General features: G+C 41.0%; 2 protein-coding genes and 1 pseudogene across 3 annotated transcripts; all 3 read right to left on the reverse strand.

Moving 5' to 3' along the window:
- Nucleotides 1–867: 867 nt before the first annotated feature.
- LOC311065638 (polyribonucleotide 5'-hydroxyl-kinase Clp1) lies at nucleotides 868–5,516 on the reverse strand. Its single transcript, XM_084086081.1, has 6 exons — nucleotides 5,403–5,516; nucleotides 4,231–4,496; nucleotides 3,969–4,076; nucleotides 2,562–2,681; nucleotides 2,183–2,320; nucleotides 868–1,969 (listed from the first exon to the last, which is right to left on the reverse strand). The coding sequence occupies exons 1-6, from the start codon at nucleotides 5,464–5,466 to the stop codon at nucleotides 1,283–1,285; spliced, it is 1,383 nt and encodes a 460-aa protein (XP_083942207.1). The 5' UTR covers nucleotides 5,467–5,516; the 3' UTR covers nucleotides 868–1,282.
- A 487-nt stretch (nucleotides 5,517–6,003) lies between these two features.
- On the reverse strand, nucleotides 6,004–9,360 carry LOC311065605 (selenoprotein H-like). Its single transcript, XM_084086039.1, has 5 exons — nucleotides 9,331–9,360; nucleotides 8,119–8,233; nucleotides 7,811–7,953; nucleotides 6,599–6,723; nucleotides 6,004–6,224 (listed from the first exon to the last, which is right to left on the reverse strand). Exons 1-4 carry the CDS (start codon nucleotides 9,344–9,346, stop codon nucleotides 6,617–6,619), a joined length of 381 nt encoding a protein of 126 aa, XP_083942165.1. The 5' UTR covers nucleotides 9,347–9,360; the 3' UTR covers nucleotides 6,004–6,224; nucleotides 6,599–6,616.
- Nucleotides 9,361–12,557: 3,197 nt separating this feature from the next.
- LOC311033658 (selenoprotein H-like) lies at nucleotides 12,558–15,702 on the reverse strand (annotated as a pseudogene). The gene is made up of 5 exons (XR_014602929.1): nucleotides 15,651–15,702; nucleotides 14,471–14,585; nucleotides 14,163–14,305; nucleotides 13,151–13,270; nucleotides 12,558–12,778 (listed from the first exon to the last, which is right to left on the reverse strand). The product of XR_014602929.1 is annotated as a selenoprotein H-like (transcript).
- Nucleotides 15,703–22,710: the final 7,008 nt, after the last annotated feature.

The following is a 22,710-nucleotide window of genomic DNA, read 5'->3' on the forward strand; positions in this document are numbered from 1 at the left end:
CAGGGTGTGAGAGTTGGTAAAATTCTAGATCCCATCGCTCGGAGGGAAGGTCCCGTTGTGATTGGCTAGCGGTTATCAGCCTGGTAATATCAGGCAACCACAACCACTTATATACCATAATAAAAATAATTTAAAAAAAATAGAAAGTCAACATCAACAAGTTGTTAATACAAATATGAACATCCGGGCTATGGGGTCGTGACCCTACCTTGGAGATAGGTGGTCCAGGTAGACTGGTATCAATTGGTCTGGTCTGGGTCAAGAGCAGAACGGAAACAATATGTGCATAGGTGCGCGTGTGTCTCTCTCTCACACACACACACAGAGCTATTTGGTGCAAATGACCAGATATAGTTGTCTGGCTCTAGCCTCGACTGGATCAGTGCACTGAGCACAGTAAATAAAAAAAGAAACAGGCTTATCACAGGTACTTTATAATAAATCTCTGTAAGAGAATACCAGCACTCACGGAATAGTCCTTTTAAAGGCACTTTTATTTATATATATTAAGTAGGCATGGTATCATCACAGGTTAGGGCCATGGGTTGGTGTGGTCTGTGGGCGGGGACTAGAGGGGCTGCCTGCATAGACTCAAGTCCTCTGGCAGTGGGAACTCAAGACAAGAGGGTGCATAAAGTCAGGAGTTTAGTTATTACCAATCTAGGAACCCATCAATTTAAAAAAAAAAAGGAAAACAAATCTGTCGAGACAGTTGAGTTTAGGTTATTACTAAATTCATAAAAGGTGACAGTATATTTATTCATAACATTTAATTATGACATAACCTGGCCAGCATGGAAAGAACAAAGTGGAGGAGGACAGACTGGATCTCAATTTTCAAAAAACACACAAAGGATTCATGTTTAAAATGTATCATTTATGACAAAATCAGAGCCTAAACGAACTCTAAAAGGAAATAAGAATACTTGTACAAAATACAAAAATACCCCTTGATATACAGTAATCAGCTCTACATTGTAGTTTAAAAAACATTTGGAGCAAAATTACATTTACAAGTTTCCTTCCCTACAAATTCCCATATTTAACATTTTTGTATTAAATTCAACAACTTTTTGTTCACTTTACATTGTATGGTAATAAATGGAAAAACCTACAGTCCAAACAAATCAAAATATATCAATACCATTACCAGTATATCAATATCATTATCATTCAAAATGACAACCCCTCATCATGAGGGGTTGTAACATTTTGAATAATAATAATAATGATGGAGTAATGTGATGAGGGCCTCATCACAGTATGTGCCTTAAAATCTCCTTTATTTCAGGTCAATAAAGCGGATGTCCATGATTAGCAGAGTATGTCTTGGTAGAGGTCTGGGCGCTGGTGACAGCACGGTCATCACCTGTGCCTGAGTGTCCACATTAGTCACCACAATAAATCCACAAACCGGGCTCTCCACTATACCCCTTCTAGTTCCCTCCTCCCCTTCCTCAGCACAGCTCACACTCAGCACATGATGCGTGAGGTCTCGCCCTGGCGTCACAGGCACCAGCTTGAGCTGCGTGTCGTCCTGAGACATCCCCAGCGGCAGACACGAGTCTGGGATGGACGGTGCCCCGATTTTGTAGATGCGGACATCTGAGAAGCGCACGTCGAAGGCATGAGGGTAGAAGGACACGCCGCGGAAGCCATAGAAATACTCACGGATCTTTTCGTCACGCGTCTCCCGCCGACACTCCTTGGTGCGCTCTACTACCCCGCCAGACTTGGGCAGGAGGACCACCCGCACAAAGTGCGGAAGGTCTCGTTTGAGCTCGTTGTAGAGCCTCTCCTGGTCAAGCACCAGCACTACGTCCACCTCGAAGGCCGAGGCACAGTGCACCAAAGCCTGATAACCAGAGCCCTTCACCCAGCCACAGGTGTTGATGATGCAGCCTCCAACACTGGCTTTCCTGTTAACCTCACAGCGCTGGGAAAACACTTCAGCCAAGCAGGATGTCAGCTACACGTGGAGCACAGACGGAGAAGAGGGAGAGAGGCATGTAACAAGAAAGGAAGGAGGATTTTTTTTTTAAAGATCAGCGATGAGGTAAAAAAAAAGCTCATGGCAATTCTGGTTAAGAGAGAAGAATAATTCAAGACAGGCTACTGTCTCAGAGTGCTATGGTTGGATGTGGCGTTTTATCAAAAGGTTCCGTAGTACCCTGCATCTTACCTTATTGTAAAGTTTGATGTTGGTCCCTGGGGTGGTAGAGCCAAAGTGGAATACCAGAGGAGCCTGGACTGAAAAGCCCTCCTCAACATCTGCTGGACGCTCGATACACAGCGCTGACACGGTTCCTGGGACTGACACCTAAAGCATCAGAAAAACAGGAACTCTCTTAAGACTAGTAGAACCTTTATGAGGCAAAAGAAGAAATTAAAATTATTCCATTCTCTTCTTTCAGATTACGTTTAGGTATAAGTCGAAGAATTATTAGCTAATTTCTAGTGTTTGAAATGTAATCATCATATATCTATTCAAAGACTATTATTATTACCTTCATATCTTAGATAATGAGCAGAAATCATTCATAGTACACTCCAGTCCTTACCCCACTCTGTCCTACGTCCAGCTCCACCAGTGTTGGCCTCCTGCCAAGTCTTACAGCATAGTTTAGTAGCAACCGGCACACTGTGGACTTCCCCACATCTGTAGGCCCTACCACCATCACCTGCAACACGATAATTCGAAAACAATCGATACTTAACTACACTAATGAAAAACATAACATTTCTGTGGCATACATAGGTTTTGAACGTATCAAGATAAGTATTTATTGTACCTACGTACAGTACAGGTACATATGCCAAACATTGTTTTGTATATACCTAATTGGTCCTTACTAATGCTCATTATAAGATGGCAACATTTCTGTCTACTCACTCAGCGTCTCATTGGTGGACTAAGGACAGTTTAGAAGCGTGCCTACCAATGACATATCATTGATTGGGATTACAAGCTAATAGAAACTACAGTTTTTCTACTACAGTTAGCATGAAATAGAAGCCAGTGTTATTGCATTAATAAATGAAATAAAAGTTTGAAATGACCAAATACGCCTACCAATTACGTCACTGGTAAGCTGGTTTCTGAACTGTGCGCTGTCTGTGGTGTTAAGTTAGTTTTAAGTTTAATATATGTCAGACATTCACTAGCCAGTTGCGTTGGCACAATTTGGCGGCCATGTAGCTTATAAGTGGTTAGAGAGGCTATCTGGTAAACAGAAGTTCACCAGTTCGCCTCGTGGCTCCGGTTGAAGTGCCAAAGATAGACGCTTCTTTATTCCTGTCCATAGGACAGTTAATTATTTTTGAGAAGGGTTAGAAGGCAGTAAGTCAGTTACAGGAATAGAATCCTGGATTAAAGCAAAATAAAATAAAATTATGTGATTTGATTTGTGAAACAGTGTCAAAGGAAAGTTGGCAAGTTGAGGCACAGTGGTTTACAAAGCAGAGGGAAAAAATACCATCAGGAGTCACCACAATATTCACCATTCATTTTATGAAATTGGTCAGGCTCAATATGTCTTCAGAACTGCAGGTCCAGGAGCGACATATGGGATTGAGTTCTTACTTTACAACGCAAGTTCTTTCTGTGGTCTATTTGTATTTACGTATTAAAGTCGAGAACAGGCAGTCATCTGAGGGCTGACGGCAGTGGTGTGTTCTACCGTTATACTCTGTATATGCCGTGTACAGTCCAGATTGTTTTGGGGAAAAGCGTATACAGTCTAATAACCGCTTCATCCACTGAAAAAGCGAGAGCGTATACCCACGACCACGCGCATCGTATTGTATTGTATACCCTCGAAAAAAAACTAGAACACACCACTGGCTGAACGTTACACAACATAACAAAACCTTTCTATTTGGTCTGAAATCACAAAAAAACGCTAGATAAGCAATTGCTAAACCAAACAGGATCAGTCTTTCTCACACACATACTGAACACAACTTACCCTAGGCCCACTCTCATTGTCTCTCTCAGCCTGTTTTCTCATCTGTTCCAAAGCAGCATGTGTATTGAGGTACAGTAGCATGGGAGTGTCCTTGGATACATATGCAACCTGTGCATTGAGGGATGTATGTTGATCAGAAATAGCTTGACATATTACAAGAAAGGAGGATTAAATGAATTGACATCCTATTCAAAGAGCCACACTGAGTTAGATATGTTATCTTAAGGCAGTGCATTTGTACACCTCTTTCAGTTAATCTCACCTCTGTTTTACCATACAGGGACACACTGCAACCCTGCCAGGTGAAAACTGCTATCTTGGAGCCTGGTCCGAATGTGTACTTCTTGTTCCGGTTGAGCTCTGAACCAAAGACCTCAGCCATTCCTGTGAGGAGCTCCAGTTGGACACGTTCCCCTGCCTCCACTTCAAAGCGAAGCTCTGTCTCCTTCTCCAGGTCGAACCTGGTGCCTCCTGCTCCAGGTGCTGGCACATCTTCACTGGTCTTATCTGCACCTTCTGTCGCCATGGCTGTCAATGTTAAAAGTCATAATAATGGTAAATGATTCTAGTTTCATGCTTCCATTGACATGACATGAATACATATTCCTGGTTTAATTTCAATGATGGGTGATGACTCACAGTTTGAGGAGCTCATAGAGTTGAATACACAATTAATGAATTCCATATTAGTTATTTAACGCAGAAATTAGTCACTGATTCAAGCTGCCAGTTCACGCTCTTGTGACGACCCTCACCCACCCAGCTTGATGTTGCTGCTACTAACATGTACTATGGCTGATTGGCAGGGTGGAGTCTGAGGGATCATCTGGTAGATTGGGGCACACCTGCGCTTGGTGTGTCTAGGCTATAAGTACATGTGCCTCACCTCATTTACTATCTGTCTCTTAGGTTTACACATCGTCACATTTACGTTTCACAAGATACACCTCCACCCATACGTTGTTGACACACTGATACGCTCACCTTTATTGCCTGATCCTGTAGGTATGTTCATTTATTTATGACTATTACTTTTAAGACGTTATCGGTTCAATTGTGCCTGAGTCTCCCCTTTGTTACAAATGTGAGCCAGTTGTCTACTGCTTAATTTTACAATATAACGTTACGTTAAGTCAGAACGTCAACATCAGTCCTCCTGAGGGTTGAGTTAGGACTATTTCAGTTGAATCGGGTTAAAGGGCCATTCACAATGAGCACTAACTATAAAATAATAGTTTTAAAAATCGTTTTAAATCAAGTGGATGGCAGTGTCCACTAAAAGCCCTTCAGAATGAAATGTGAAAGCGCACACCATAGACTAGCAGCTAACGTTAATAGCTTCGAAGCTCGTCTCTGATCGGTCACAAAGCTCTACACGTGGATATGCAAATCTCGTGAGACAATAGATGTTAATTATTAAAGCATGCTACTTACAAAGTAAGCAGGAAGCCTTATTTGTAGAAAAGTTCAAATTACGAAGCGCTGGATGAATTTTCATGTAAATGAGCGACCATGTTTATTTCGTTGCATCCACACTTATCCCACCACCAGTCGCACGAAGATGATGTCATAACCTCATGGACAGTGGTGTGATGTGACTTTTCTATTCCCTGACTTCTTCTATCCCCTTACAAAAAACCTATTTATTCAAAGGTGAAATTTAATGTTAAAATTAACGTTGCATAGCAGTCCCGTAGTTAGTAATCATGATTATTCAATAGCAGGGGTCTCCCAAGCTCTATAATGGGTGTGACATTACATATTTATCTCCCATCTCCCCAACTCCTAGTACAGCGGTTCTCAAACTTTTTAATTTAAAAGGACCCCCAGTTTGATATGCATTGGGCCACAGACCCCCATTTGATAAAAAATGTGTATCTCTTGGGCCGCAATCTATAATATAAAACTCAAGTGTACAAAATACAAAAAATAGCATACACAATTGGAACTGGAACACTATAAAATAGAAGTTGTTGTAAATAGGTACTCTTAGGAAACAACTTGGTATGAAAAAAATCAAAATCAAACAAAGAAGTCATGTAAAGAATAACTTTATTTAAAACAGAATTTAAACAAACTACAGGGTTGTGCTATTGAGAAGTGATGAGATGATTCATCGATGCACCACTAGATGTCACCATGTATCCAGATCTTGTGGTCCTTGGAGCTTAGGTCATCAGAAGATCAACTGGGATAATCCCCATTGGTCGATCCTCATCATTTTGCTTCCAACAGCCACAAAGTCTGGATGGAGGGCTGTACAAAATTAGAGAAACATTCATAGTAGATGGTAAATGCTCTGCCAAAAACATAAATCATCAGGCATTCTTAACAAAGAGATGGCTTTTTGCAGAGCACATGGATGGGCACAAATGGTGCAAATTGCTAGCTTTACAAAATATGAGGTAATAATGTTTTTTAGACAAAATTCTGTTCCCAGTTATGCAATTGAAACCAAGTAATATTCAGTATGCTAGTGTTTTGGGAGAAGAAGGGGAAAAAGTCTCTTGTTGTCTACTCAAGTGGAAATATTGTTCTACTATGAGATCTTTGAATATTGCCAATATGTTCTACCCTTTGTGTTTATCAATCATCATATACAAAAGCGAGCAAACATCCAATTGACGAACCATCACTGGGTGTCTTGTCTATACAGCCTTCAATGCCTCCTCCAGAGCAGTAACCACATCATCAGGCACAGGGAACTTCAGCTTGCGAGGTGGACCCTTCTTTATTCCTGTCCATAGAGCTATTTCTTTTTGAGAAGGGTTAGAAGGAACTAAGTCAGTAACAGGAATTGACTCATGGATTAAAGCAAAATAAAATCTCACGACCATGTTTACAAAGCAAAGGGAAAAAAAACAGAAAATACCATCAAGAGTCACCACAATATTCACCTCCCATTCTATGAAATTGGTCAGGCTCAATGGCCCTCATTTATCAACGCAGCGTATAAACCGGCGTATATTTTTCCATATATTCGGCCGTACACCAACGTCGAAGTCACATTTATCAAAGGATCCTATACAGCCAATTCTAACGTACACCAGGTCGGAGCGTTGATAAATCTCACGTCTGAAAACGAGCGTCATTGATTGGCGTTGGGGTTGATAAATGAGGGCCAATATGTCTGCAGAACTGCAGGGCCAACATCGGTAGCCAGTGCCACTGGCTAGACTACTGTAAGAGGTGTGTATATTTTCTTCTCGGATGCAGGCCTGCACGGTTCCACTGAAGTTATAAGATCTACCTATAATTAAAGCTATAACAATGAACTAATGTAGCTATTTTATTTAGTATAGCAGTCTCAGTCGGTATGTGTGTACGCAAGTGTTTGCTCAGTGTGCGCACACACTTTTGTACAGCGTGTGTATGTTGTTAAGATTTGTGAGTCGTGAAGGAAGGGGGTCACGAGCCATGGCCAAGTCTTTTTGCGGGTTCTCCAGCCAAAAAGGAACCACAGAACTACTTGACAAAAATCCTTATTTTCTGAAGTATAGAAAGTGTTGGGGGGTGGGGCAGGCATACATTTTCAAATAGATGAAATGTATAACACATTTGTTTATGAGAATGGCATATTTATACCAGACATACTTTTCCTCCAGGAAAAGTATGTCCTTTCAGAGTTTAAAATTGTCTATTGTCCAAACCAAAGTAGGCTATGCAAACAATAAAGAAAGGGTTAACTGTAGCACACTGACAAAAATTGACATTATGATAGCTGTATAACTTGTAAGGGCAATTACTGTAAATATTAAGCTAGAAAGGTCCAAAAGCATTACTATCAACAAGGGGATTTTGAGGAGTGAAGTGAAGCAAGACAAATAATTCCCCCTCCTTACCTTTCCCTCCGTCCATCAGAGTGATCTCAAAGCTGTTCCTGCGAGGTTTCTCTGGGTTTAAGATCACTTTCAGCTCAGGGCGGACAGCCAGGAGGGCCCCTTTCACCCCCTCGGCATTACGCCCATACACCCGTCAGCTCTTGCTGCAAGGACAAACAACAGGTCAACAGTCAGGTACACATATTCATTATGAAGATCGTTATTGTGTGAAAATGACACATGATGGATTTTACAGAGGTTTATGGCATACAGCATGACTGGCAAATATTGTCGGTAGATTTGATAACAAAATATAAAGTAAGACTCACCAGTGTTCAATGACCACTCTCTGGCCTTCAGAGTCATCCTCAGTCACTTCATCTTTCCCCCTTTTCTCCTCTTCAACCACTTTCTCCTCCGCCTTGCGCTTCACTCCACGACGACCTAACCAACACACATTGAAGTTGTAGTGCCTTATGGTTAGATCTTTGATGCATAAGGTCGACATAAGAGAAACACAAACACTGATCTAACAAAAGTAAAATTTACAAACGGAGGTCTATCAATGTAAAAAACGAACAAAATTAAAACAATGTGAAATAACAAAGCCACACCATTATCATTACTTGAATCGAGTGAGATGATTGAGTTATATGATTTAATCAACCATTAGTCAATGGGATGAGGGTATAACTCAGATTAGTATCGTTATTATTATTGCATAGAAAAATATATAAAATAAACAAAATATATACAGACTGTAATACAGAATGTAAACATCAAGATCAGTACAATGTGTTGCAAAGCTCTATAATTTTGGATATGTTGCACAATTTGCATGAAAAAAGTCTTACCTAAAAAGTGTATTTTTATTCTTATTTATCTTGTTTTCGTTCTAACCTATTACCCACCCTGTGTTTCATTCTTACTGTTTCTGCTATGACACCAGAATTTCCCATTATCTTATCTAGACAATAACTTATATTATTTTTTGGGGGAAATAATAGGCATTATGTAATATACTAAGTCTCACATTTTGGTTACTATCACCATTGCATCCATCCATGTGCAGTGCACTCCTCCATAACAGATTTGCTACAACCCCCATTTCATAGAAACTCAGTATTCTTTCAGTATCTTTAACGAACTTGCTTGTGTGTGGTCAATAAACCTTCAACTTCTCGAATTATAATGTTTTCAAACCTTGCTGTGTTTTCCAGTCATGTTACAACCACAGGTATCTTTATGCAAATAGTTATTTCATCGTGTGGAGTGATTTTCTGTGGGAGTCAGACGAAATATATAATGTGTTTTGTACATTGGAGTAGACCAGGCAACACATTGTCAAATTGAACGTTTCACGCACATGCAGGAAACTGCACACTTGAAAACAACATGATCATGTACAAAACCGTCGCTTCATTATTTGATTACTTCCTGGGAACTTTGCAACTAAAAGAATGTCTTCAGCACATTATATGTCTCCAGAGATACCATAAACGATTTGTTTCTTAAATATACAGTATATTCCATTCACCTACCTCCTCCTGACGCCATTGATGATGTTGTTACAAAACTTTAGCGCGCTTGTGGACTATACCAAAACTGGGATCGAAAGAGGGAGGCAGACGAAACCATTCTTGATTGTGCTTTTATTCCATTTCATAATAGCCTACTTTGGGTCAGTAATCAGTAAAGGACTGAATAAACGTAAAAAGTGAGTTGCGTTTTTTTTTCCCACTCACAATTGCAACTTTATAGGCATAATACAGCTCACAAATCGTGAGGGTTTTTCCTCTCCTGTCCAGTGTGCTGTACTGTGGGCACCTAAAACCTTGGGCACCTCAACGATAAAATCACTTTTTTTTCCCCAGATGTAAAAAAAATATATATATATGCTTTGAAAGATTATTGGAAATAATGTAAATTATATATGATTTGAACATGCATGGTATATGACATATCATTATAAGACAGTGATAAGTGACACGTTTATTAGTTTATTAACTTTGCTGATGACAAGACAGTGATATAGGCTTGATCACAATTAGTCTGTAATTGTGATCAAGCCTATGAGACACGACTACAGAGAGGTGGAGAACGTGACACAATGGTGCCAGAAGAACAACCAACAAAACCAAAGATCTTATTAAGGACTATCAGAGAGCACACCCCATCCACACAGAATGTGCTGCAATGGAGAGAGTCAGTGAGTTAAAATTTCTGAGATTGCATATCAAAAAAACGGAAAAGGTGGCCTGTATTTTCACAAGCGACTGAAGAAGTTTGTCATGGGCCCCAAGGTCATGCAAGCCTACTAAGGTACCACTCAGAGCACACTGACTGGCTGCATCACTGCTGGTATGGGTAAGGGCCATGTGGCCAGCCAAGCACATCAGCTGATGTGATCTAGCCTGGAAACCAGACAAATCTGCCAGTGCAAAAAAGAAAAAAAGCCCTCTGCAGGTTAGTCTGGCCCCGCTCGGTTGTGATTGGATTTCGCTGGCCCCGAAGTTGTGGGGCACCAATCAGGGCCAGTATGCAAATATACGATGCGTTCATCACCAGAGGCATTTTTGTATCCGCCCCTTGGAAATGCAGGTTCCACACAGAGATTCCAGACTAATATCTACGCAGTGATATTAGTCTGGTTTCCAGGCTAGATCTTCCCTCAATCCAAGACGTATGCCACATGAAAAGTGTCTCCATGCCAAGGACTGCTCCAAATAATGTTGGCCAATTAAATACTGTCACTGCGCTACAGGTTTTGGTTGGATGAGTGCATCATCGAATTGGATCTACTTGAACAATGGGGAGCTGTAGTGGATATTCAAAGGGTCTCCATATGGGCTCAGTGACAAAAGCTCTTCAGCGTCGCCATGACAAGAGACAAATTTGTCAGCATCCCACAATGGGCACAGTCTGTGTGCTCATTCACATCAACAGCCCAACTGAGCACGATATAATCAGTCAGCTGGGTTTTACGTCACAGATTACCATCCAGCAGTCAGTACCAGACTGTTCAGACATGGGTGCGACTGCTGCAGCAACCAGAAAGGCCCTACCCAATACGTGCCGACCCAAAAAAAGGATCAGAAACAGGCTGGTGAGTACCAGTGTGTGGGAGTGGACTTTGCCTTGGGGGCATGGGTGGAGAAGGAGAGACCCTCCACACTTGGCAACCCCAACATTTGGGCACCAAAAGCGAGGGCCGTCTCAGCATCCCGGAAATTTGTGCAGGGTGAGTGGGTTACCTTCCCCAGTAACCTCTCAGTTTGGGGGCTGTGTGTAGCATCCTTGGCTGATAGTGGCTGGGAGTGTCTTTTATGTTTTATCGTCTTTTGTTAAGTTGATATTGGTTGAATGTGTTGAGGTATTTATGTCAGCATGTGCATTCTGCTGGTTCACTTACACATCAGTGGAATACAAAATGCAAGAAAGTTTGGATACTGTAGGTACTTTTACATGCCTTATCTGACCAAATGGCTCAGGCAAGGTTTTGTTACATATTTGTGGTTATGAAACTAGGTCACATCCAGAGACAAAATCTAATAATGCCACATGGTGGCCTTTCCAGAGCCACTGGAGCCGTACTTTGTCTCAGATGTGCGTCATTCTGCCCAGCTAAAGCCTAGACACACTTTGGGAGACATTTTCCCGTAGCAGTTTTGCTTACATAGATCCTCTATGCAGTGGTGTGTTCTACCGTCAGATGCTGTGTACGGCGTATACCTTGAGATTTTTTTCCGTCGCCACCGTATACCTTCAAAAAATGTTCAAAACAGCGTATCTGATACGTTGATACGCATCTGATACGCTGCACCCAGGAGTGGCTGCTGGCTGGGCTGGGGGGCGCAGCAATACAAACAGCAAAAGTGTGGTGTGACCATCTGACTAGTCTAACTCTGAGGTGATGGCTTATCATGTGCGTGGCTATTGTTCTTGAGGTGATAATTAATGGCTACTGGCGAAGGAATTCACACATTTCAACGACCTGCCATTCACTTCATTGAATAGGTCACTGAATTGAGTACTTCATTAGTATTCAAATTGCGCGTCATAGCACAGCAAAACACAGTTTTGTCAATACAGTTTGTGTCTTCAATGCCAAGTTAATTCTGTAATAGATACAGGAAGGCTCGCTGTTAACTTAACACTGCTATCATATCTGATACGCCTAACCATCATTTATTTATAACAATCCTTGCACTTCTATGGTAATATATTATGTATTTTTTAAATGCATCCAAGGCTAAAAGCAGCTCCGAAGTGGTTGAGTTACAGGGTGATTAACATTAGAAACAGTAGAAAATCAGTACAAAGCATACTGTAAGTGTAGGCTACTCAGTGTTACTGTGAAACTGGGCCTGAGTGGGCCTGGCCGAGTTTGTTGCATTGAAAATGCATCTAAGCTTGGAAGTGGTTGAGCTCAGGTGATCAGACATCAGTAAGAAAAAGTCAGTAGGCCTACAAAGCATATTGCGTGTGGAAAATGTTCACATCATTTTTTACATTTAATTAATTATAGACGCGCGCATGCCGTGCGTGTGGGAGGCAGGGAATAATCATAGTATACCTTCAAGAAAAAACTAGAACAAAACACTGCCTCTATGTAAGCAGAAGAACAGAGGGCCAGAGCCACAGGGTTGGCCAATCAGGAGGCCTTCAGTATATGTGATGCTGTGTTGTTTTCCTCGGTTATTTACATAGATTCTATAACCCTGGCTTACAAGTAATTTAAAATTAAAATTAAAATCAAACAAAGAAGTCATGTAAAAAATAACTTTATTTAAAACAGAATTTAAACAAACTACAGGGTTGTGCTATTGAGAAGTGATGAGATGATTCATCGATGCACCACTAGATGTCACCATGTATCCAGATCTTGTGGTCCTTGGAGCTTAGGCCATCAGAAGATCAACTGGGATAATCCCCATTGGTCGATCCTCATCATTTTGCTTCCAACAGCCACAAAGTCTGGATGGAGGGCTGTACCAAATTAGAGAAACATTCATAGTAGATGGTAAATGCTCTACCAAAAACATAAATCATCAGGCATTCTTAACAAAGAGATGGCTTTTTGCAGATCACATGGATGGGCACAAATGGTGCAAATTGCTAGCTTTACAAAATATGAGGTAATAATGTTTTTTAGACAATTCTGTTCCCAGTTATGCAATTGAAACCAAGTAATATTCAGTATACTAGTGTTTTGGGAGGAGAAGGTGAAAAAGTCTCTTGTTGTCTACTCAAGTGGAAATATTGTTCTACTATGAGATCTTTGAATATTGCCAATATGTTCTATCCTTTGTGTTTATCAATCATCATATACAAAAGCGAGCAAACATCCAATTAACAAACCATCACTGGGTGTCTATACAGCCTTCAATGCCTCCTCCAGAGCAGTAACCACATCATCAGGTACAGGGAACTTCAGCTTCGCAGGTGGACCCTTCTTTATTCCTGTCCATAGAGTTATTTCTTTTTGAGAAGGGTTAGAAGGAACTAAGTGAGTAACAGGAATAGACTCATGGATTAAAGCAAAATAAAATCTCACGACCATGTTTACAAAGCAGAGGGAAAGAATACCATCAAGACTCAAGAGTCACCACAATATTCACCTCCCATTTTCTATGAAATTGGTCAGGCTCAATATGTCTGCAGAACTGCAGGGCCAACATCGGTAGCCAGTACCACTGGCTAGACTACCGTAAGAGGTGTGTATATTTTCTTCTCGGATGCATGCCTGCACGGTTCCACTGAAGTTATAAAATCTACCTATAATTAAAGCTATAACGATGAACTAATGTAGCTATTTTATTTAGTATAGCAGTCTCAGTCGGTATGTGTGTACGCAAGTGTTTGCTCAGTGTGCGCACACGCTTTTGTACAGCGTGTGTATGTTGTTAAGATTTGTGAGTCGTGAAGGAAGGGGGTCACGAGCCATGTCCAAGTCTTTTTGCGGGTTCTCCAGCCAAAAAGGAACCACTGAACTACTTGACAAAAATCCTTATTTTCTGAAGTATGGAAAGTGTTGGGGGGTGGGGCAGGCATACATTTACAAATACATGAAATGTATAACACATTTGTTTATGAGAATGGCATATTTATACCAGACATACTTTTCCTCCAGGATATTTATTTTCAGAGTTTAAAATTGTCTATTGTCCAAACCAAAGTAGGCTATGCAAACAATAAAGAAAGGGTTAACTGTAGCACACTGACAAAAATGGACATAATGATAGCTGTATAACGTGTAAGGGCAATTACTGTAAATGTTAAATATTAAGCAAGAAAGGTCCAAAAGCATTACTATCAACAAGGGGATTTTGAGGAGTGAAGTGAAACAAGACAAATAGTTCCCCCTCCTTACCTTTCCCTCCGTCCATCAGAGTGATCTCAAAGCTCTTCCTGCGAGGTTTCTCTGGGTTTAAGATCACTTTCAGCTCAGGGCGGACAGCCAGGAGGGCCCCTTTCACCCCCTCGGCATTACGCCCATACACCCGTCAGCTCTTGCTGCAAGGACAAACAACAGGTCAACAGTCAGGTACACATATTCATTATGAAGATCGTTATTGTGTGAAAATGACACATGATGGATTTTACAGAGGTTTATGGCATACAGCATGACTGGCAAATATTGTCGGTAGATTTGATAACAAAATACAAAGTAAGACTCACCAGTGTTCAATGACCACTCTCTGGCCTTCAGAGTCATCCTCAGTCACTTCATCTTTCCCCCTTTTCTCCTCTTCAACCACTTTCTCCTCCGCCTTGCGCTTCACTCCACGACGACCTAACCAACACACATTGAAGTTGTAGTGCCTTATGGTTAGATCTTTGATGCATAACATAAGGTCGACATAAGAGAAACACAAACACTGATCTAACAAAAGTAAAATGATGATTGAGTTATATGATTTAATCAACCATTAGCCAATGGGATGAGGGTATAACTCAGATTAGTATCGTTATTATTATTGCATAGAAAAATATATAAAATAAACAAAATATATACACTATACAGACTGTAATACATTATGTAAACATCAAGATCAGTACAATCAATGTGTTGCAAAGCTCTATAATTTTGGATATGTTGCGCAATTTGCATGAAAGAAGTCTAACCTATTACCCACCCTGTGTTTCATTCTTGCTACTGTTTCTGCTATGACACCAGAATTTCCCATTATCTTATCTGGACAATAACTTATATTATTTTTTGGGGAAATAGGCATTAGGTAATAAACTAGGTCTTGTGACACATTACTATCACCATTGCATCCATCCATGTGCAGTGCACTCCTCCATAACAGATTAGCTAGAACCCCCATTTCATAAAAACTCAGTATTCTTTCAGTATCTTTAACGAACTTGCTTGTGTGTGGTCAATAAACCTTCAACTTCTCGAATTATAATGTTTTCAAACCTTGCTGTGTTTTTGAGTCATGTTACAACGGACCCCAAGTATCTTTATGCAAATAGTTATTTCATCGTGTGGAGTGATTTTCTGTGGGAGTCAGACGACAAAGACAAAATATATAAATGTGTTTTGTACATTGGAGTAGACCAGGCAACACATTATCAAATTGAACGTTTCACGCACATGCAGGCAACTGCACACTTGAAAACAACATGATTATGGATAGGATTAGCCCCTACGGAACCTCTCCCTCCGCTGTATACAGCGGAGGGAGAGGTTCCGTCGGAGCTAGGATAGGATATACAAAACCGTCGCTTCATTATTTGATTACTTCCTGGGAAATCTGCAACTAAAAGAATGTCTTCAGCACCTTATATGTCTCCAGAGATAACATAAACAATTTGTTTCTTAAATATACAGTTTATTCCATTCACCTACCTCCTCCGGACGCCATTGATGATGTTGTTACAAAACTTTAGCGCGCTTGTGGACTATACCAAAACTGTGATGGAAAGAGGGAGGCAGACGAAACCATTCTTGATTGTGCTTTTTTTCCATTTCATAATAGCCTACTTTGGGTCAGTAATCAGTAAAGGACTGAATAAACGTAAAAACTTTACAGGCATAATACAGCTCACAAATCGTGAGGGGTTTTCCTCTCCTGTCCAGTGTGCTGTACTGTGGGCACCTAAAACCTTGGGCACCTCAACGATAAATTCACTTTTTTTCCCCCAGATGTAAAAAAAAAAATATATATATGCTTTGGAAAATTATTGGAAATAATGTAAAGTATATATGATTTGAACATGCATGGTATATGACATATCATTATAAGACAGTGATAAGTGACAAGTTTATTAGTTTATTAACTTTGCTGATGACAAGACAGTGATATAGGCTTGATCACAATTAGTCTGTAATTGTGATCAAGCCTATCTCTGTCGTGTCTCATCTGTAAATTACAGATGAGATACTGTCACACCCTACTTAAAAGAATACTTTGACATGCCTTATCTGACCAAATGGCTCAGGCAAGGTTTTGTTACATATTTGTAGTTATGAAACTAGGTCACATCCAGAGAGACAAAATCTAATAATGCCACATGGTGGCCTTTCCAGAGCCACTGGAGTCGTACTTTGTCTCAGATGTGCGTCATTCTGCCCAGCTAAAGCCTAGACACACTTTGGGAGACATTTTCCCGTAGCAGTTTTGCTTACATAGATCCTCTATGTAAGCAGAAGAACAGAGGGCCAGAGCCACAGGGTTGGCCAATCAGGAGGCCTTCAGTATATGTGATGCTGTGTTGTTTTCCTCGGTTATTTGCATAGATTCTATAGGGGGGGTGTATGACAGCTTAACAGAAGAATGTGTTTGAGTAGCCTACTCTTTTTTTTTAAGAGCAAATATTTCTAATAATTTGCAGTACACGAAATCCATATCCCACTCCCAATTGGCCTTGCAGTCATATTTACAATAGGTAGAATAAATAGACTGAGAATGTCACCACTTCCGTTTCTGCAAACGAACAAGGGCTATACCTCTAAGAGCAAAGCGGTGTGACTGATTCATGAGCATTCGTTTTATTATCTCCGCCTTGGCCACACAATCACCTCTTTCATGTCTTTTGGTCTCTGTCTCTTTCTGAATCACAGACAGACAAAACCAGTGTGGATACCACCCAGTTGTACACATGCACATGTGCACGCACACACACACACACACACACACACACACACACACACACACACACACACACACACACACACACACACACACACACACACACACACGCACGCACGCACGCACGCACGCACATGCACGCACGTGTGACTCTTTAAACACCCGCCCTCTCCCTCACATCTCTCAAGACCCAATCTGTCTGCAGTCTGCTGTGTTGTATTTTTAGATGAGTAAATCCGAATATGGGCACCTCGACCACCAGGCAGATATACCCTCTTCATCCTTCATCTTCCTGTGTTTTTAGAATGGACTCGGGAGATTCCTGCCACCTGCTTCCTCCTTTCTTCACCATCCTCCTCCTATGATTAATTATGCACATGCATGCCTTCAAGTACTCACGCGTCACGCCTGCACACACGTGAATATGTGGCGAACCAAACACACACACGATGTGTCACACACACACACACACACACACACACACACACACACACACACACACACACACACACACACACACACACACACACACACACACACACACACGTTAATTGAACTGGTTAAAAAAAGAAAAGAAAGATTAGCTCTATTTTCCTGTGCAGGATGAACCTATCTGAGGCACAGAAGGAGAACATTATTGCATTTATACATACTATCAGACTTCTGGTCTGTGTGTTTGTCTACTAAGTACTAATACTAGTGCACACATGCATGCATGCATGCTTGCCAGAGAATATTTGGAAAAAATATCTCCATCTGGCTCTCCCTCGCTCCCCCTCACTCCTCCTCTTGGTCAGTCATCAGGGGCAGAAGTTCTTTGGCCTGCCTCATATTACACCATGCTGGACAATGAGAATGGTCATTGCATCTGTGCTGAAAAGACATTAATTCAATAGGAATGCAATATGCAAGGTATTGTTACCAGTTGTGAGCAAATAATGAAAAATGTTCAGTTCAATTCTGACTGTCCAGAACTGTTCCATTGAATTAATTCCTCTTCAGGACGATGCAGTTAGAGTACAGCTATTAATCACTTTTTTTTAAAAATAGGAAATCTCACAAAGTAAGCTTGCACATGCTCTGAACTTCATCGGCTATTTTCACAGTTTTTGAAAATGTGTGAAATTGTGTGAAAAGTTTTGAATATTTTTTCTTTTTTACATTTCTGCCAAAAATAGGGACACCAGGATTAGCGGTTAAGATTTGTTCCTCTATCTGCCACTTTTACATTTCCTTTAAATAAAGTGGAGTAAAAAGTAGAATATAGGATCAATAAACACATTGTAAAAAATGTGTATGATTTGATGTAGTGGAGTAGAAGTATTGAAAAATAAAATAATGTAAAAGTACTTCAAAATTAAGAGCAGTACTTGAGTAAATAAACGTAGTTTCTTTCCACCATTGGTAAGAGGTAATGAATCCATCTCATCATCCTGAAAGGTCTCTCCTTTTTCTCTGCAGCAGTAGCTACCACTGACGTCAGGGAGTGAGTCTGGGTTGGGGCCGTGCTGTGAATAAGACGTCTGAATGAGGACACACACGTCAGTGAACATGCAGTGACACGCAAAACGAACACGCCAACTCGCGCAAGCCGACTCACAGCTTTGGCCAAGATAAACACATCAGCCATCTGCGGGAGAGGGATGGAGAGAAGAGAGAGAGAGAGGGGTGGGGTGGGGGGCAGTGCCGGTGTACAGACAAAGACAGTGACAGCATCAAAGATAGACACAAAGGAGGGTAAAAAAGGAGACGCAACAGCGCAGAGGGAAGATGTTGGAGTACAATCAGAAAGAGTGGGCACAGTACTGCGTGACAAACACATCAAAGACGTGAGCTGTTGGACTCTGCTAATGAGCTGTTATCTTTGTTCCTAAACATGAAAAAATGAAGAAAGATGAAGGTCCCCTTTACAATCCAGATATGGACAGAGATGATAACCACCTACAATACTGACGTAAATTAAGACGGTGCAGTCGAATTGGTTACGCTTCGACTTTCTGTTGAGACGGTGTCTCAACAAACTTGGCTGTGTGCTCTGTGCTGGGGGCTGTCTGTTTTGCACAAGCTTAGAAAGTCTTTCATCTTGGCTCACTTTTAGGTTGCCCGTGGCCATATGAATGTCCCTGTAATTTGAGAACATGGTGCCTTAGACTGATAAGTGATAATGATTCTAAGAGGTCCAATATCATACCGTATATTTACATGGGAAGGGCCCTGTGTACTTGTGCATGCATTCATAAACCGTTTCAGACAAAATGAAAAGTTCAGACTCCTCCAGCCCTAGGAAACCAGGCAACATAGGCCAACAATCCAGTTGAGATAGATGACACTAAAGAATGTTAAGAGTGTTTTGTTTAGATGATGTCAATACCCTCGCCTCAACCTTGTTTTAGGCCCAGAAAGGTTGTGTTTAATTTATCAAGGAAGGCTAGAAAATGTGCACAAATAAGAAACTGAATAGGTCCTGAAAGACTGATGTGGTATAGTAGAATAATAAAGTATTACAAATTTAAATACTCAACCTGTCATGAGACTGGAGTGAGCAGGTGGGGTGAGAAAAGTGGGAAAAGAATGAGAGAGATTGGAGGGAGATGAAAGAAAGGTGTGAGAAGAAGAAGACATGGTAGAAAGGAAAATACAGCCAGAGAGAAATGAAAGCGATTGACATTTTTTTATTTATCAGTCAAAAACTCGACATAAAGCTCCCTTTGAATCGGAACTAATAAGGTCATAGCTGACTCTGTGTGTGTGTGTGTGTGTGTGTGTGTGTGTGCGTGCGTGCGTGCGTTGACATGCATGTACTGTACATGCATTTCTATGATGTGTAATTTCGAATGTTTGTTTTTTTGTATGCGTGTACAGTATGTATATATGTGCATCATAATCATCATGATGGTGTGAATGGATCTGGTGAGGGGGCGTGTTGACAAATTGTCACATTTTCACCCGGGCAGTCACCCCAGCTTGCCCCTGTCTGAATCATATTCCCCCATCCTTCGATACCCCGAGCCATGTGTCCCATAGTTCAGGAGCCTTTCTCTCATGTTTCCGTAGGGCAAGGCAGCTTGATGTTCAAGTATACCCCTGGACATGATGCTAATATATCACAGGGACTTGAGTGCCCAGCATCGAGGCTTTGTGTAATATCATTTTTGTAGTCTTTGGTATGACTTGGCCAGGGACTGAACCCCCAACCTCCCAGTCTCAGAGCAGACACTCTAACCACAAGGCCATACTAAGCTGGTGGTGTCATATTTTCACCCAGGCAGTGACCAGCCTGCCCTTTGTCTGAATCATATTCCCCTTATATAGCTTGTAGGGGATTGTGAAGTGAGAATTCTCCAATTTGGTGGAGTAAAATGTTACCATATCATATGTTTGATATGGTAACATTGATAGAATATGACCTTCTCACATGGTTTGAAAAGACAAAGTGAACTGACCTACTGATGGTCTGTGCCCCAATCACACATGCACGTACAATACGTGTGCATGCACATACGTGCACACAGTACGTGTGCACACACATACGCACACACTTCAAATAGTGATTCCATCATGGCTGCTTCAGTATCACTGTAGTGAAACAAAACGAAAACTAAATTGTGTTATTTTGTGGTGTTTTTGGTGAAAAGTTTTGTGTTCCATTAAAAGTGTACCGAGTGTCATGTTTACTCTATTGCACATAACAGATTAACTGCTGGCTACTTTGAATAACATTTTCAACAATGTATTATATAAATATGTCTTCCAAATACATTTTTCAATAATGTAAGACATTCGATCGAAGGGAAACAAAGAAAAGAAAGAGACAGTGTTTTTTTTTGTGTGTGTGTGTGTGTGTGTGTGTGCGTGTGTGTGTGCGTGCGTGCGTGCGTGCGTGCGTGCGTGCGTGTGCATTCGCGCCTGAGTGCATGTGTGTGTCAAGCCCACTAAGGTCTGCCTTGTGTTATGCTCATTGGCAACTGCGTTATGGATGAAAGCAAACAGTGAAACAACAAAAAAACTCACATGCAGTTTTGTTTTATTATCAAGATTTTTTTATAAACAGACAAAAGGTCTATTCACAGCGTTCCATTGAAAATGAAATTTAACAGTGTCACAGTATCTTTCTTAAATTCACAGTCAGAGCTTGGGTACCCCCCCCCCCCCCCCCCCCACACACACACACACACACACACACACACACACACACACACACACACACACACACACACACACACACACACTCACACAAACAGAGGTAAAACAGAGACAAATGTACAGTACGCTCAAGAAGAAGAAACTGGTTTCCACCTAGATGCTGTTTCATATGTTTTTGCCTAAAGCAGCGCTTTCTCTCACATCCACCCACAATCACCCACATCTCTCAGGGGTTGATTCTTAAGTGTAGATATTCCTTATTCGTACTGACAGTCATACAGTAAACATCAATTCAAGTGGGCATTAATACATTGAGTTATTATTGGGGCACAGATTTGGGGTATCAGGAATAAAAAACAACGCAGTGTGGGGAATGGGCTCTGAAGTTCACAGCATTTAATTTATATTCCATGTAGGATTTAACTATCTCTTCTTTCTTTACAGACCTAACTAGACACTATGTAGTGTCTAGTTAGGTCTAGTTAGGTCTCATAGTTATGGTTTACTATGTAAACCATAACTATGAGTGACACATTCAACAAAATAAACAAATAAACAAATCAAATCAAAATCTATCAAAAATCTAAATCAAAGTAAAAAGAATGGTGAAGCCTGGGCTTCTCACACAAACCTAAACAGCATTACTATGTACTGTTATGGTGTGTAATATCAGGTTTAACAGTTTGCTGGGATGCCTTGGTCGGGATGATTGAATCTGAAACGTTGGAATGGGAGAGAGGAGAGCTCTGAGCCCATGGTGTTGGCACTTTGACCTCAACATCCATTATACTCTTATCCATCTCATACCCTCTGGTCACATCGCGCTGTGATCGATTTGTTCTCCCTCCGACCATCTTTCACGTCTTGCTCTCTGGTTCATTTTACACTCTATTGTATTTGTATGGTTTGTCATCTCAGTACGGTCTTCTCTGTTGTCTCAAGATAGTTGTGTTAGAATGATCTCTCTCATAATTCTGGCAGGGCTACTTTATATAGTCTCTCATTAGAAATATCACTGTTTATTGTTGTCATGAATTATTACTATCCATGTCTAATGTTCCTGCTGTTTAAAAATTAAGAAATGAATAGATAGTGAAAGTGAGAGGTAAAAGCAACTAAATAAAATCAGATTTTAAGCAAAGGTTAGATTGTATAGTGCAGCGCTAGCTGCTATAGAAAATAGCCATATAAAAAGCAGATTACAACGCCTGCATTGTTTTCTGCTCCCACAGTTGTTGTGGTGTTAGAAAATGTTTGTTTGTGCGCGTGTGTGTGTGTGTGTGTGTGTGTGTGTGTGTGTGTGTGTGTGTGTGTGTGTGTATGTGCGTGCGTGCGTGCGTGCGTACGTGCGTGCGTTACAGAGCTCACTCACGGTGGCTGCTTGGTGTCATCCATCAAGTTGACGACCAATGATGTTATTGGGTGATAAAATCCTATTAGGTCTGTCCTAATCAAGCAGCAGCCACCTTTCTCCTCAAAACCTGGCCTGCACTGCACCTTGACTGAACTCCTCGCCTTGGGGTTCCTCCCCACTGTCGTACCTGTCTCCTGCATCAGTATAGCGTATAACTACACCTCAAGGGGCAGGGGGAACGGGGGTACTGAATCAGATCCAGGTTTTTTTTCAGAGGAAGGAAAGAACAGGTAGAATGTTAGAGGAGAAACAAATGTGTA

Source organism: Gymnoscopelus microlampas (assembly GCF_963454915.1).
Source record: "Gymnoscopelus microlampas genome assembly, chromosome: 18".
Taxonomy (NCBI): Eukaryota; Metazoa; Chordata; class Actinopteri; order Myctophiformes; family Myctophidae; genus Gymnoscopelus; species Gymnoscopelus microlampas.